Here is a 14,743-nt window from a genome sequence, read left to right on the forward strand (position 1 = left end):
TTTAACAATTAACAATAATTAACATTAATAATGTATAGCCAATGAATTAGTGTAGCTAATGAATTAATAAACAGTGTAAAAAGAGGCAATAAAACTGAAAATGAAACAGACCTCCAGTATTTGAGATAAAAATTGATTTACAATTTTTCCAGATTTAACACTTGTGTTACAGAACAGTATCTCTCAGAACCTCTACAATCTCTCCAAACAAAATACAAAATCTCTTAGAATAAGATACAATCTCTTAGTAAAAGATACAAAATCTCTTCAGGTTAAGTCACTGCTCTTTTGAGCAAAGGCAAAACCCATAGTCCTATTATCTGGGTTTCTTGGTAAACAAGTTAGATCCACAGCTGCAGCTCCTGTGTTACACACGCCTGTGACAACCGCTGGTATGTTGCTCGAGCAACGCTCAAGCACACATTTCTCTAACAGTTAAGCAATCTCTCCCTAAATAAACACATCTTTTCCGTTATCAGAAGCCATAAAGTGGTTGAAGAGCCTTGAAATGATCTTTTCATTAGTTTGAGATGCTTAAGCATCTCAGTACTGAAACGTCCCATATAAGCTTTATGAGACAGGAAGAATATAAATCCTACTCTCCTATTCCCTTAATAAGAATGCCTAATAAAAATGTAAACTAATTCTCTTGGTTGCCACTATCCTGTCTACTGAATGAAATCTTCCTTTTTACCCTCATATATATATATATATATATTATATATATATATAAAACTTTAAAGCTACAATATCAGTATGGCTGTTTGAGATTACTCATCCAATGCTACAAGCTGGCACTAGTTTATTAAATTCCCTTATTTCTTCTTTTACTTTCCATTTTGCCTTGTCTGAGGCCAGACAGGATCACTCCCCTGTTAGCAAATCCATCCTCTTCAAGTCAATACTGTGACAGACTTACTGAAGTCCATCCTCCATTAACAAAGACTCACAAACCCCTCAGCTTCCAGCATTTCCCTGCTGAAGGTATACTTCAGTAAATATGAATTATCTATATGATTATAAACATTTATGTGCTTTTAAACTCAAATATGTATTAAATATGCTTAAGCTGTTCTTTCCTTTCTATCTCTGTAAATGCCTCCTTGTCCTCCTAATTCAAACAAATACAGAGGGAGCTTCGCCCGCAGCATTTGTCACAGTTATCAGCTGGGTGGACACTTCTGTCTCCTGTTCTGCTTACATGGAGTTTCTTGCTCAGCCCCTTCCTGGCATCCCCATGGTCTCTTCAGTGAAGAGAGAGTTTCAGGCAGGCAACAACCTGATTGTCCAGCAGCTGAAGAAAGAGAGTGGAGATTTCATGTCTGACGTGGAAGCCAGCCAAGAATGCCAGCAGTACCTGTGGACAATTTGAAAAGTGACAAAAGAAAAAATAATCCTGAAGCCTCCAGCTAAACCCCAGGGGTTATAAGAGAGATCCTAGAAACCCTGGAATGATGCAGCAAAGTGAACTGTCTGGAGAAGAGCTCAGGAAACAAGCTGAAGCACAGGCCCTTCCTGGCCATGGGCCAGCAGTCGCAGCTGACCACAGGGCAGAGCCATGTCAATGCACCAGCCTGATTTACCAGCGCCTGGCCAAAAGCAGGATCACAAGGTGCATTCCAAGGCAAAGAGGCACCACAGTGGAAGCTGCCAGAAAGAACATGTAGAAGATGAGACTGTTGGAGAGGTGGCATACAAAACTGGAAGTGAAAGTATACTCATTTGGTCCTGATCAGACATGAAAATAACTGTCGAGCCTACTGCTGAGGAAGCGTTTCTTCAAGCTCACTTCTGAAAGCACACACCTTGCCAAGGACCACACTGAGAGAAGGCTGCAAATCTTCTCTTCCCTTCTGCAGTAGACTGCTGCTCCTGTAGCATAGTTAGCAGGTGAAAAGAAGCACTTGGGCTAACCCAAGGTACCCCCAGGGGACACAGCTGGACAAACTGGTCTTTTAGGTGTGCTTCTGCACATTCCTGCTGGGTGCCCTCCTTTCTACTACCTCGCGTTTGCCAAATCACTGCTTTGGGACAGGCTGGCAGGCACCCCAGCTTGTTCCTGGCTCTCCCAGGTAAACACGCACTGCCAAGATGTCCTTTCCCTGGAAACAGCAATCCTCCTGCTCCTTGTCACCCAAAAGGGTGAGAAAGTGTCCCCCTGGACAGAGAGCAGGCTAACAGGCAGAGGAGCTCAGGAGCAGAGAGAAAGCAGAGAGAACATCAAGAGAACGCAGAACTGAACACCACCCCTCCTTTGTGGGTTTGTACAACCAGAATCAGACCACTTAGGAGACAGCCTCCAGTTCATTTGTTTATTATAAGGTGCCTAATGCATAATAAGGCAGGGGGCCCTGCCCTTCAAAGTACCTCTTCTCTCAGCCTGCATTCCAACCTTTTGATGAAAAACAGACAGAAGAAAGGAACCAAGTGTGTTTAGTACATGTAATATAAGCAGGTCTGGCGGCATACTGATACTTCCCAGTCTTGAAGGAGAGGATAACAGCTGTCTTGATGCTTCAATCTCCTGCTCCTGAGTTGATTCACACAGTGTCTGGAAAAAAATAAAGCTACACCACAGTGCCTCCAGGCTGGGTATGGGCAGAAGATGGTCTCATTATGCAGCCCTACACACAAAATGCCCTACACCAACCATTCTGTCCCCGCACAAATCATGAGTATTTCCTCCCAGCAAGCTACAGCTGAATTTCCTATTTCTGGAGCACTAGAAGATTCCAGGCAAGGGAAGAGCTTCTCCTGACAAATGCTCTGCCAGTCTTCTTACCCCAGGTCACTCCTGTGGTCTTCTCCGCACAAGTGCAGGACATGGAGGGGGTCTCTCTCAGGGGGACCTGTCATCTTTTCTCCCTTGCATTGGTCTCTGGTGTATTCACACAGCTCCTTACAGGACCTGCTGAGATTTCTGTACTGAGCAGTAGCCATCAAGAGGAAGTGAGGCCAGCTGGTTTTCCCTGACAGTGTCCATCCCTCTGTGAAGCTCTGTCCTTGGGCAGTCTCTGCAACGGGTACTGTATGGCCGGCAGTTCCCCTGCCCCTCACGCCTCTCGCCACCCCCCAGCAGCACGGGAAGGGCAGCACGTCGCCACCGCAGCCCTGCTCCGCGTTCCCTACTGCTGGCAGCCACACACAGAGAGGAGCTCCCAGAGGAGACAGCAAATCGAGACAGACCCTCTGGCAGCTGCCTGCAAGCCTGGTCTACACTTTTTAAGTACACACGCAACTCCTCGTAAGAGCCTGGTAACACCCTGGTGCCTCTCACCACAGCCCTGCCTGCACAAGGGCTGATGCCTCTCTGACCTCCCAGTTTCCAGCATTCAATGTGACTTTCTTCCATGTTCAGAGAACAGACCCAACAAGTGTCATCCAAGTTGTTTTGTTCTGCAACAACAGAAGAGGGATGAAGTCACCTGCAGTCCCACAAAGGTGTGTGTTTTAGGCACTGAGAGCAAGCCAGAGGTTTATTTTTATTGCAACTGATTCAAAGCAAACAGAGAAATCCACATGTCCAGCACAGAGGTAAGACATCAGATCTGCTTTAGAAGATCTCCTGCAATGCTGACGTTACACTGGGCAGCTCAGCTCTCCACCAAGGAAGAAAACTTCTGCAGAAATAGCAGTCACTTGTAACACAGATCCTGAACCCTGCTTTTCACACCACTAAAAACTATATTTGCTTCCATTTGACATTTTTCCCACTCTCCTGAAAACACCGTGATGAAACAGATTTTTTTTTTTTTTTACCAAAAAAGGTTGTGACTTAAAATAAACACATAAAGTTTCCTTTGAAAGTGAGAACTTTAGCCTGATAACAATGATCACACAACTGCTAGAGGAGCAGTGTTGCTCAGCACCCAGGCCAAGCATCCCAGTCGTGGATGGGCAAACAGACACACAGAGCACTGGCAGCTGGACAGACGCCTCTGGACACTGCCCATTCCTGCCTGGTGTCTGAAAGGGATGAATCTTCTGGGGTGAAGCACCCTAAAGCTCATCTCCTCCTGTCACCATGGATATGCGGACATCGCCTATTCAAGCAGGAGCTGCCAAGGAAAAGTGAATGAGGAGGATCTGCAGCAGCAGTTGCTAGGGGTTATAAGCTGCTCTTGTGACAGAAGAGGACAGCTCAGAAAGACACTCTGACTCCAAATCTGACTTTTTATTCCACCATCCACCCAGTTACAGCTTAAAGCCTTCACAGGGTACTCCACTTGGGTCATTGCCCATTTATGTGCACAGCTAACGAACACAACAGCTGCAAATAAGGCAGGGAAAGAGGGATTTTGAGATCTAGCACTGCTTCATCTGCCTGACACCTGCATTTCTGGCACATGTGCAAAGTGCATCTGGATCTGACTTTCTTCACCACAGGAATTGCCTACATTGTGTGGAAAATGTACTTAATCGAATTCTACCAAGGACCAAGATCCTCTGCAAGACACTCTCAAAGGGGTAAGTGCTACCTCCCTATGCAGGGTAACAGCCTCAGCTCTGTTTCCTAATTATGTCTGACCTGAAGGTCAAGAGAAGCCATTCAGCCCTCTTTTTCAACCAAGCAGAGGAACCATTAGCTATAGTGGGTAAATCCTTCAGAGCAAAAACTGTCCTTCTGAACATGTTTCTATTGGAACTAACACAACAAGGTCCCCTGACAAGCATTCCAAGAAAAAAAAAAGGAGGCATTTGCAGAGTTGAGAAGGCCTGTATGAACTGACAGTGCAAATGAACAAGAGCCCATGTCACCTTTCAACCCTCTTACTTACTGGGTAGCACTAGGGGTTGCCCACCCTTCTCCCACATGTGAGCCCAGAGACGCTCCTGCCCTGAGCATTACGGCCTTCAGCACTTACTGATGACAAAAGAAGGTGCAGTTTACACTTACTTTTACAGCTCCATTAAAGGTGACCTGCAAATAAAAAAAAAAATCAACCACATTTAGTATTATGTGCTGAATGCCCCCAATAAACAGGATTAGATGAGCATTCAGCCCTCATGTAAGAATTAGGCAAAAAAAAATGGTACTGAATGTTTACTTTGATTTTACATTCATGAAAGAGCCCTTCATAACAGTGATGTAGTGACCAGTTCCTGACAACTACTGGCTTTACATTTCCAGCTCCGCTGCTTGCAGACAGCGTGCTGGGATGGAGGTGTGGCAGAAATGTTGCTCCTTTGAATGGCATATTCCTGAAACCGCCACAAGAAAGCTGGCAAAGGCAAGGGGACAGCAGGCAGGTCCCACCTTCCCCGCTTGCCCCCTCCTCACCCTGCTCAGGCACCGACGGCCATTCTTTCCATACACACTGACCTGACATGGGGCTAAGCCCCCCGCAGAGCCACTGGTGGCTTTGAAGATGAGGCATTGAGATCTGTTAAAAGTATTAGCAATTCATTGCACAGCTAGAGGTAGAGCTTTCTCCTGTAACATGCTGAATGCAACAGCTATTCCTGACTTGCGATTGTCACACTGCTGTCCCCTCTTCCTTCTGCCTTTGGCCCCATTTAACTGACCCCACTCCGGAAAGTGTTTCTGCATGGGTTTGAACCCCACTGACTTCAGAGGGAGATAAGCACATGCTTCAGTACTTTACTGAACACGGTGTTTAAATGAACACAGACTTCTCTCACCAATGCTCTTCCGTACCAAATTTTGTACCTTTATTATCTATTATCCTGTATAAAGTGACAAAAATTAGCCCATAGGTTATTTGATTACTCCATAGCTACTCCCATTCATTCTGACCTATACACAAATAGACACATAAAAGAGGATTATGGTATTCTTATACTGCTCCCCCGGCACACAAGAGGAGGTGGTTAACCATTGTGCTGCAGTTCTCAAACAACTTTGCTCTCCTTCGAATTCTTATTTGTCATTTCTCTAATGTGAGCCTTTTCAAAAAGCTACATTAACCTACAGAAATACACTGCAGTGGTGTTCACAAAGTTGTTCCAACAAGGTCTAGCAATCAGTTTCAAATTTCTTAAGTAAACAGTAGCATCGGTGACCTACTGTCATCAAAATATGTTCTAGTACACACTTATTTTTTGTTGGTTTGTTTAATTTGGCTTTTGTATTTCTCATTCTTTTGCAAAATCTGATAGTGCTTCATAGGTGTCCAAGCTGTTATTGCAACACTATCCTACAGCTAAAACTCTTCTACAAAAAAATGTTAACAGTACTGTTTTGTAAATACAAGTGTTAGGGCAAACAGAGGTGTGCACACTCTCTACACCTAAATGTAGGATTTCAGGCAAATCAACTGACAAGAACCATTAGTTAAACTAAGAAACCCAACAAGTGAATGATACTAACTCCTGCTAATAACAATTGTTCATTTTTTAGTAGACTGACAAAGACACCTGCAATGGGTTAAGAAAGAATTTTAAAATAACTATAATTTTAAGCAGGAGATCTCTTAAATTAAGAGTGCTGGTGAAACCAAGAAAAGGAAGTAGGTTACACCAAATTCTCACTTACTTGTTAGCAGAGGCAGATGATGGAGCTGAACAGACAGCACTGGACAAAAGCTGCTTGGGTTCATTATTTCTCCTTACTGTCCTCACTGAATAAACCCGCCTGGCCAATGTCCTCCTGCGTGCAGCTACATCCGCTGCTGCCAAAGGCAGGTTTCCTTCTGCCTTGCTTGGGACAAAGCCACCAGAGCAGAGTGTGCAGGCACCTTGCTGTCCTGCCCCCGCTGCAGCCAGCGGTGTGGCAAACCACTAACAAACCAGAGGAAAAGAGCCAGAAAAAAAATAAACAAACAGAATAAAACTCCCAAACATCACTTTTGTTGATGTCACATCACCTGTGAGAACAGTGGTCATCACACTCTAGAAAAATACGCCATCCCAAGAGCTCTCCATAAAGCAATACTGGCATGGCTTTTTGTTGTGCATCTGATGTAGAATCTTCCAATCAGCCCTTCCACTCATATTTCAGCTTACAATTAAGAGAGGCTAATTGTGTATAGGGTCTGTCTGAGCCTCAGTACCTCAGCAAGTAACTTCAAGAAGTTTTCAAGCAAGCCAAGGATGAGAGCAGAACGAGAGGAGAAACTACAGCAGACTACTTGCCTAAGAGCTATACATGCAGAAATAACACTTAAATGAAACGCCCCCTCCTGAACGAGTAGGAGCATGATTCAAAGGGGGAAAAACCTAAGATGCACACACTGAAAGATTTAAATATTTTTGAATTACTCTATCAATTTACATTAATTTCAGCTATTTTCAAACTAACACCCAACTGTTAGACTACCAGGCAACGCCATCTAGTGATGCTAGTTGAAAAAAATCATGCACCATCCCTTATTACAAAGGTTCACTCTTACAAAATTCTTGCTAGTGGAACCACAGTCTCAAGAGGCGCAAAATTTTCAAACCTACAGCATTAATTTGGCAAAAAAGTCTGAACCATTTTATTTACCATGAAGTAATTTACAGAACTGACAGCACGGAAAATGAGCTGGGTTGATCACATCAGAATTTAAACATGCACACCATGTAGTCTTGAAACGACATAGTGATACAGTTTGGGAATAGCTACAGATATTATCTGTGTGATAAAATAATTTATCTGATTTTTGAAGATATCTGTTGGTGTGTAAAAAATACGTGCTTGAAGAATTCTACCCCAGCTGTACAATCTCAAGGGAAAAGAAACCCCGTGCAGGTTTAAACTCTTTTCTTTAAGAGGTGGAACCACTCAGTCATCTGCTGGCAGTAGCTGCTAGCTGTAATTAGCTTCTGCTGGAAATTGCCAGCAGACGCAACTATAAGTTTAAATCAATTGGCTCTGCTTCCTCCTTACAAGAAAATCGGCATTTCAGAGCTGCATTCCAGCGTGATGGATCTAAGAAACCAAAGCCAATTTGACAAGAAAGGGAAGTGTCCCTTTTCATGGCCTGCTTTAACCCTGAACACGCTGCCTGGTCCTGGAGAGGATGTCTCATTTTTTCTTTTCCTTTTTTTTTTTTTTTGTAATTCCCAAAGAAAGTAGCTACAAATATGCAACAAATATTCCTCCAAAAAAGCCAGTGTTCAGCCCCAATTATTTTCACTTCACAGCTGTGAAGATGGGAGAGGAAGGGACAAGATATGGAAGTCAAAAACTGCCAATAAAGGCAGCTCGTGTAACAGGACGTTCAAGGGGTAGCAGAGCCCAGTGTGGGGAAAGCCAAGCAACACCCCTGAGCACCGGTACTGCAGCTGGGTCACACTCACCCCAAACACCATGGGCTCACAACCACACTGCACCTTTCCACAGCAGCACAGCAGTTGCTGCACAGGTCCCTGCTCTCAGCCTGCTCTGCTGCACTCCCTGCTTTCCACCAGTTTTCTGCGTTTGATCAATATTTCATTATTTCAACATTCAGAGCTTCATCAGCCTGTAGCAGCGTACAGGCTGTGCATTCTTGTGACCTGTTCTGACCTTGTCCTCCTTCATATGAACTTTGTCAAGCAGATACCTCATGTTCAGCTGTGATAAGTACATGGCATCATTGCTTTGCCAGCTCTGGGCTTTGTGTAAGCCTCGTTGGGATTTAACTTCCTTGTACCTAACTCATGGGGCTCCCTGAAAACCTCAAATGGTAATAAAACACTTCCCCAAGGCCACCATTAATTTGCAGTGAATACGTCTAACATGTAAGGAATTGTTTTCAACAAGGTTGGTGTTTTAACTACTCTTCAGAAATAACAACTTCTTAACAAATCTGGTAAACATCTACATCAGGGAGCTGCCAAAGTCTCCATGTCAACAGCACACATGCACACCTGCTGTATCAAACCAGGCGACACGCGCACTCTAGGATTTCTGTCAGCCTACCTTTCAGCACCCACTATCTGTATACTACAAAACGTAGTCAATGATGTCTTCAGACTCACCCAAAAAGAACATGATTTGAGACATATAAGAAACTCACATGCAAAATATACTAAATAGAGCACTTACAGCTTAATGGAACAGGGCAGAGTTTAGTCAAGCAGAAACTCATGCATGGCCTTTTTTTGACACAAGATAGACTGGTCACGTTGTAAACTACTGTAATTATGTAGATCCTGCTACAACAAAGTGATGCCAGCGACTGTTTTTGATGCATTTTCTGAACAGACAGGCAGTGACAGCACAGCAGAACTGCCACAACCACTCACTCTCCAGCTGCCCCATATATGCACAACTCCCGCCTAAATATCTTTTAATAGACACTTTGTAACCCTACTTAAACAGGTCAGCTTCTGAAAAGGTGGTGTGGAGGGATGTTTACAAGAACTTTTCTAGCAGATTAACCAGAAAAAACATGCCTGCACACACTTGAGTATATTGCTCACCCGCGATATTACACGTTTCACAAAGCAGGTTTAAGAGCATTCTAACAATTGTACTTCCTTTACATTTTTTTTATTTTTAATATCGAATCTCTTCCAGCATTCTGGATGGCTTTAGCTAGATGGGATCTTTTCTCCTCCAATAAAGAAGAAAAAATTCTGTACATTTAACCCTACCTACAGGCTATCTTTTTCTTTCCTTTTTAGAAAGCCAACACTTGCTACTTAATTATAAAAAAAAATTGGATCTTTCTTAAGCTCTCTTCTGCTCTGCATTCCTCAGACCTAAAATTGCAATGATGTTTCCCAAGACATTTATCATGTCTTTCTTGTTAAACAGTTATTCTTCCTTTTAAACAAGCACTAGAACAAATCCTGATTTTTTTCTTTAAGCAGTGGAAAAAGCAAAGTTTCTGCCAACAAATCGACATAGCCAAGAATGTTAGCTAATGTACATTCATTGCTTTCAAGGCAAAAGCAGTTTGCAGCAGACAGGAATCTCACCCAGGAGCTGAAGCTCTCCAAGACACACGCTCTTCAGAGAGAGCGAGCAAGAGACTAAGAGCTGTATGAAGAGGAGGATGCAAAACTGGATTCATGCTTAGCCCAAGGATTCCCTGCACACTTGAGCGTTGCGGAGTGCTCAGCTTTCTGATGTCCTGGTTCCACACCACGGGGCTCCATCACTCGGGTGCTATGGGCTGTAGGACACAAACCAGAAGTTCAGCTCTCCCAGGAGTCACACGAGCCTCAAGTCTTTCCTGATGGAAAGCAGGCAGCTGCCAACCCAACATGCTGTGTACAGCTCCTGCATCCTTCTCTGCCTCTCTAAGACAGCATTCACTCAAAACTCAACGCCATCTTCACCCAAACTATCTATCTGAGCCAAAATATGGCCCCTAGGCTTTGCTAATCCCATTGAGATCTCAGCTCGGTTTCTGCATGCTTGCTCGTTTCTAAAGGGCAGAACAAAGAGAATATTTGGTTTTAAAAATGCCTTGGAAACTGCAAATGAAAAATTACATGAAAAGTGTACGGCTTTAATTACATCTCTCAAGGGGACAAGAAAGCATTTCTGTGTCCTCATCTTGTCTTCTCTCTGCCCTCAAAATCCATGAGATGACCAGAGGTATAAATGTTTCTATTTGTAAGGGAAAAAACTACTTACATTACATCCTCACCAGATCATGTAAATAACAGGACGTAAAGTCTCACAGAATTAGTTTACATTTGAAACATTTTCAAAATATTGTTTTAGCTGGGTATAATAGTCCACCATCAGACGTGACACACAGCAAACACAGGGCTTCAATTAAACAGCTGGCAAGCAGCCAGAAGAAGATAAAGGCCCAGGCTGTCACTTGCTAGACAATATATATGGCTATTTTGGCAGCCAAAACCAAATGTGATAATTGAGCCACGACACATTAAAAAGGCACGCAATTTTCAAGGAAAGAGTTCCCGAGCACTAAACAGGGAGCATCTATAGTGTGCTTACAGTGAACCGCAATTTAAGAGTGAGAATGAGATGGGACTGATTACAATTCAGTGGTGCAAAGCCAACCCTGTTGAAGGCACTGTACTGCTGAAAGCAACTGTATACAACCAGACACAAAAATCCACGTGTGAAGCCCACAAATGCTGCCAGAAACAACGGGAATCTAAGGAGTATGTGGCACTGTCTTAAATTGTTTTGCTGCGTATTTTTTATCTTAATAAGTATTTCACACCGTACCATTCTTACCTCCAGAAATTATAGTGCATTCAATTTGACTTCCAACACCAGGAAAAGCACCAATCTATATAATTCAGTTTTAAAATAAAAATTTATAATAACACATGAGGAGTAAATAACTCTTCAAAATCACACTTTTGCTGTAAAAAAAATTACTGTTCTGTTTAAGACATGAAAAGTCTTAACACTGACAGCAATAGCTGTTTGGAAGACAAAGTCCAGGAGCTTTTCTAAGGTTTCACTGCATGTTTTATTAAATAACCTAAGGACACAACAAACGAACAAATGTACCAAATGAAGACATGGTTTTAAGTTCACACCCAACGGTTATATAAAGCCTCCTATAAATGCGCTCCATCAAACTAACACGCTGACACCAATTGCATTTCCTTCTCAAGTAAAGGACTTGAAAGCCTTTTCACTCTCAGGTCCCGGTGCATTCGTTCACAAACATCCCACAAAGAGTAGGTACTTCACAATCTAAAATTATGCTTATATAAAAGAGAAGCTAAATTTAGGCTCTGTAATAGGAAAATCCCTATGAAGAGTTTACTCCCTAATCTTATTCTAAACTTAACCACATTAAAGATATATTCAAATTAAGGAATTACATGTGTACCTTCCCTAACCAAAAGTTGCAGTGTATCAAGAGAGCTTAAAACAATTTATAAGAATCCACTTTTAAGGCTCACTAGCACCAGTGATATCAAGATGAACATTGCACAGCTCTTCATAATGTCAATACCAATGAACCAGAACTGAGTCCAGTGATACTGGGTAAACATTTGGAAATGATCTCCTGCACTGACCATCAGAGAAAAGGGGGAAAATACGGAGACACTAAGAAGGGGTGTTTTTAATTTAACTTAATTTCTTATCTCAAGTAAAAATATCCAGGTGCTCTAAAACATGCAGATTTCCCCAAAACAAAGTCCTCACCCACCTCAAACTCAAACACCCATATCAGGCCAAAATGAAGAATCAGCATCAACACTTCACTTTGTACTAAAAACAGTACAACAAGAAACTGTAATAATTACATAATCTACTATTACAAAATGATCTTTAATGGCTGTGATATTAACTTCATTAAGTGTCAGTAAAGGAAATGAAAAAGCTGAAAGATGAGGTCAGAACATGCACTTTTGGCTGCTTCCTCAGAAGATGCATCAAATATGTTATTTCTGTGCGAGGAGCCGCAGACTCCTGAGGGGAGAAAAATGAAATCATGACACAAATTTTTCTGATTCCCAAATTAAAAAGAGCACAAGGGGACAACTGCAAGAATAAATTAGTTGGTCTTCATCTGAAAACTTCATACTATTGCACATATAAATGGCATTTTTATAATAGTGAAATACATTAAAGAAGCATAGTCTTTAATTTTTTTGTCCCCAGTACTGCAACAGACACACAGGCATATTATTCCAAAGGCTTTGCCAAGTGATATTTGGTGGCAGCTGAAACAGGGCCAGCTTCAGAAAAGCATTTAAACATACACGTTTTCCTGAAAAAGGCGAGAAATGTATTGTGTGCTTTTTCTGACTGAAGGCCACAAAGCAGAGAGGCAATAATTAAAAAACATAGAAACGAAAGAGGAATGAAGTCCCAGTTAATTAATATAGCTCATACATTTGCCCCTTGCTCAAATATCCTATGAAATCTCAGTAAAAAACCAAAATTTTTCATGGATTTTTATTACAGCCTGACTGAACAGCCAGTTATGAAGAGCTCTCATGGAATCAAATGTCATCCAAAATGTAAATTTCATACAGTTTAAGGGAAAGGAAGATGGAAAACTGGTTTAGGACAACAAACAAACAAACATAAATAAGTAGCTTTGCAGTATGAGAACATTAAGGGACTGTGAATGAAACTGTGCCAGGCAGAAAAGGAAAGACTGAGTATCACAGACAAAGAGGAATACTACAAGTAGCAGATAGTTTATTTACACCTATCAGTGAATCAGGGAGTGTTTCCGGTTATGACTATGTTAACTCCACTAGTAATCAGCTGTAGCTGCAAAAGAAACTTTGTCTGAAAATACAAGGAATTATAGGTAAACGTTTTTAATCTTCTGCTGCATAAAGTAGTAGCTGTAAAAAGGTGTGTCCCAGTATAACACAGAGCACTAATCCTCCCCACAAAGGATACACTGCAGTAGATAACATTCTCTGCAAAGCAAATCCTTTCTTTATTTATACTCTGGCACAGTTTCCTGAAGTTCATATTTACTCAACAAGCCAAAAAATTACTTAGACTTTTTTTTTTCTTTATATTTCAAATTTAGAAGAACAGCAAAGCTCTGAGCACCTGGACCATAATTAAATCTATAACTCATCCAGCAGCATGAAGACTAATATACAAATAAATTAACTCCACCTGCCAGAAAAATTAATAATACCAGGAACAACTTCTTGCAGACACCAAAAATGAGAACAGAAAGGTTTTATGGTAAAGCTTCAAACTGCACTTAGAAAGATCTTTTTCCCCAAATTCCTATTTCAGTGGCAATCCAGACTCCAACCCTGAAACTTCAGAGGCTAGAAAAAAATTGGAGACTCTACTAACAGCCTGAGGGGCACGATACCAGCCAGCACACTCATTTTGAGTCACGCTACCTTCAGAGCACAGCTACACCACCAGCACACTGGACCAACACCTTCCTTCCCGGGAGAAAGAAGTGCCCTGGATGGAGCGGAGTTGTGGCACCCCAAGAACACACTCACTCCTAACGTAGGTTTCAGCCTCTTGGGACCACGTGCAGCCGGTGCAATTGCAAACAGCACCCAGATGCTGCAGTTTTTACAGCCGCCCTAGGACAGCAGAGCGCAAAGGCGTGTTTCTCTGTCCTGCACTGCACACAGATGGGATAAAATCCAGGGTCTGGCTTGCGCCGAGCTCACAGCCTGTAGTCACACACTGCCGCAGTGTCAGGATGACTCACGGCACTTTGCACTCTGCCAGCTGACTTTGTACTGAGCAGAGATGTTGCCTATGGAAGGCACAAGCAGTTGCAGCACCTCACAGACACTGTTCCTCAAGCATTCATTGCTAACGACATCTACTGCAAAACTAACCAGAACTGACCCCTCAGTTTTGTGATCAGTGAGTGACTTCAGAAGATCAACAGAATTACTTTCAGGAATAACAGTCAGTGCACTACGCAGGCCATTCACCGCACAATTTAGTGTTGCCTTTTTTTTTTTCCTTCAGGCTTCAGAAGTCAGCGTAAGTAAGAAAGAAACCTGGAACGCTCTTGGGCATAAATGGATTTGGACTAAGACTCGGGGCAATATGGTCTCTCATAACTACATGTTCTTTCTCACGTGCTCTCAAGAAGCAGAAAAGCAAAGTGATGTTTCTATTGGTGCAGCAGTATTTTTCAAAGAGCACTTGTCTCCACACCTCTGAAACTAGCTGCTATCACATGGGTGGGCGTGTGTCATCCTTACTGGAAAGCTGCCCAGCCTGAATGGAGGATTCTAGTGGAGAGGTACCCAGCTTATCTCAGGTGTAGGAAGAGGTAGGTTCACTGTCACTGCTGTCTCCTTACTCCCATGTTTAAAAACAAAAAGAGAGTGCAAGCACAGTTGAGTCTGACAATCCAGATGAGAGATTTTATTTACATTTACTCTTCAAAGGTCAGAATCTGAGTAC

At 42.5% G+C, this 14,743-nt stretch overlaps 1 protein-coding gene across 4 annotated transcripts in view; it reads right to left on the reverse strand.

Annotated features, from left to right (window-relative positions):
- UBE2E3 (ubiquitin conjugating enzyme E2 E3) overlaps window positions 1-14,743 on the reverse strand; it is a 57,721-nt gene that overhangs the window by 25,529 nt on the left and 17,449 nt on the right. The window contains exon 4 of one of the 4 annotated variants that reach the window (XM_080346646.1): window positions 4,898-4,921. The exons of the other annotated variants lie outside the window; for them this stretch is intronic. Coding sequence (XP_080202772.1) covers window positions 4,900-4,921 — 22 coding nt within the window. The 3' untranslated portion in view covers window positions 4,898-4,899. The remainder of the gene's footprint in view (window positions 1-4,897; window positions 4,922-14,743) is intronic. 4 annotated transcript variants of the gene reach the window in all.

Source organism: Nesoenas mayeri, assembly GCF_963082525.1.
Source record: "Nesoenas mayeri genome assembly, chromosome: 6".
Lineage (NCBI taxonomy): Eukaryota > Metazoa > Chordata > Aves > Columbiformes > Columbidae > Nesoenas > Nesoenas mayeri.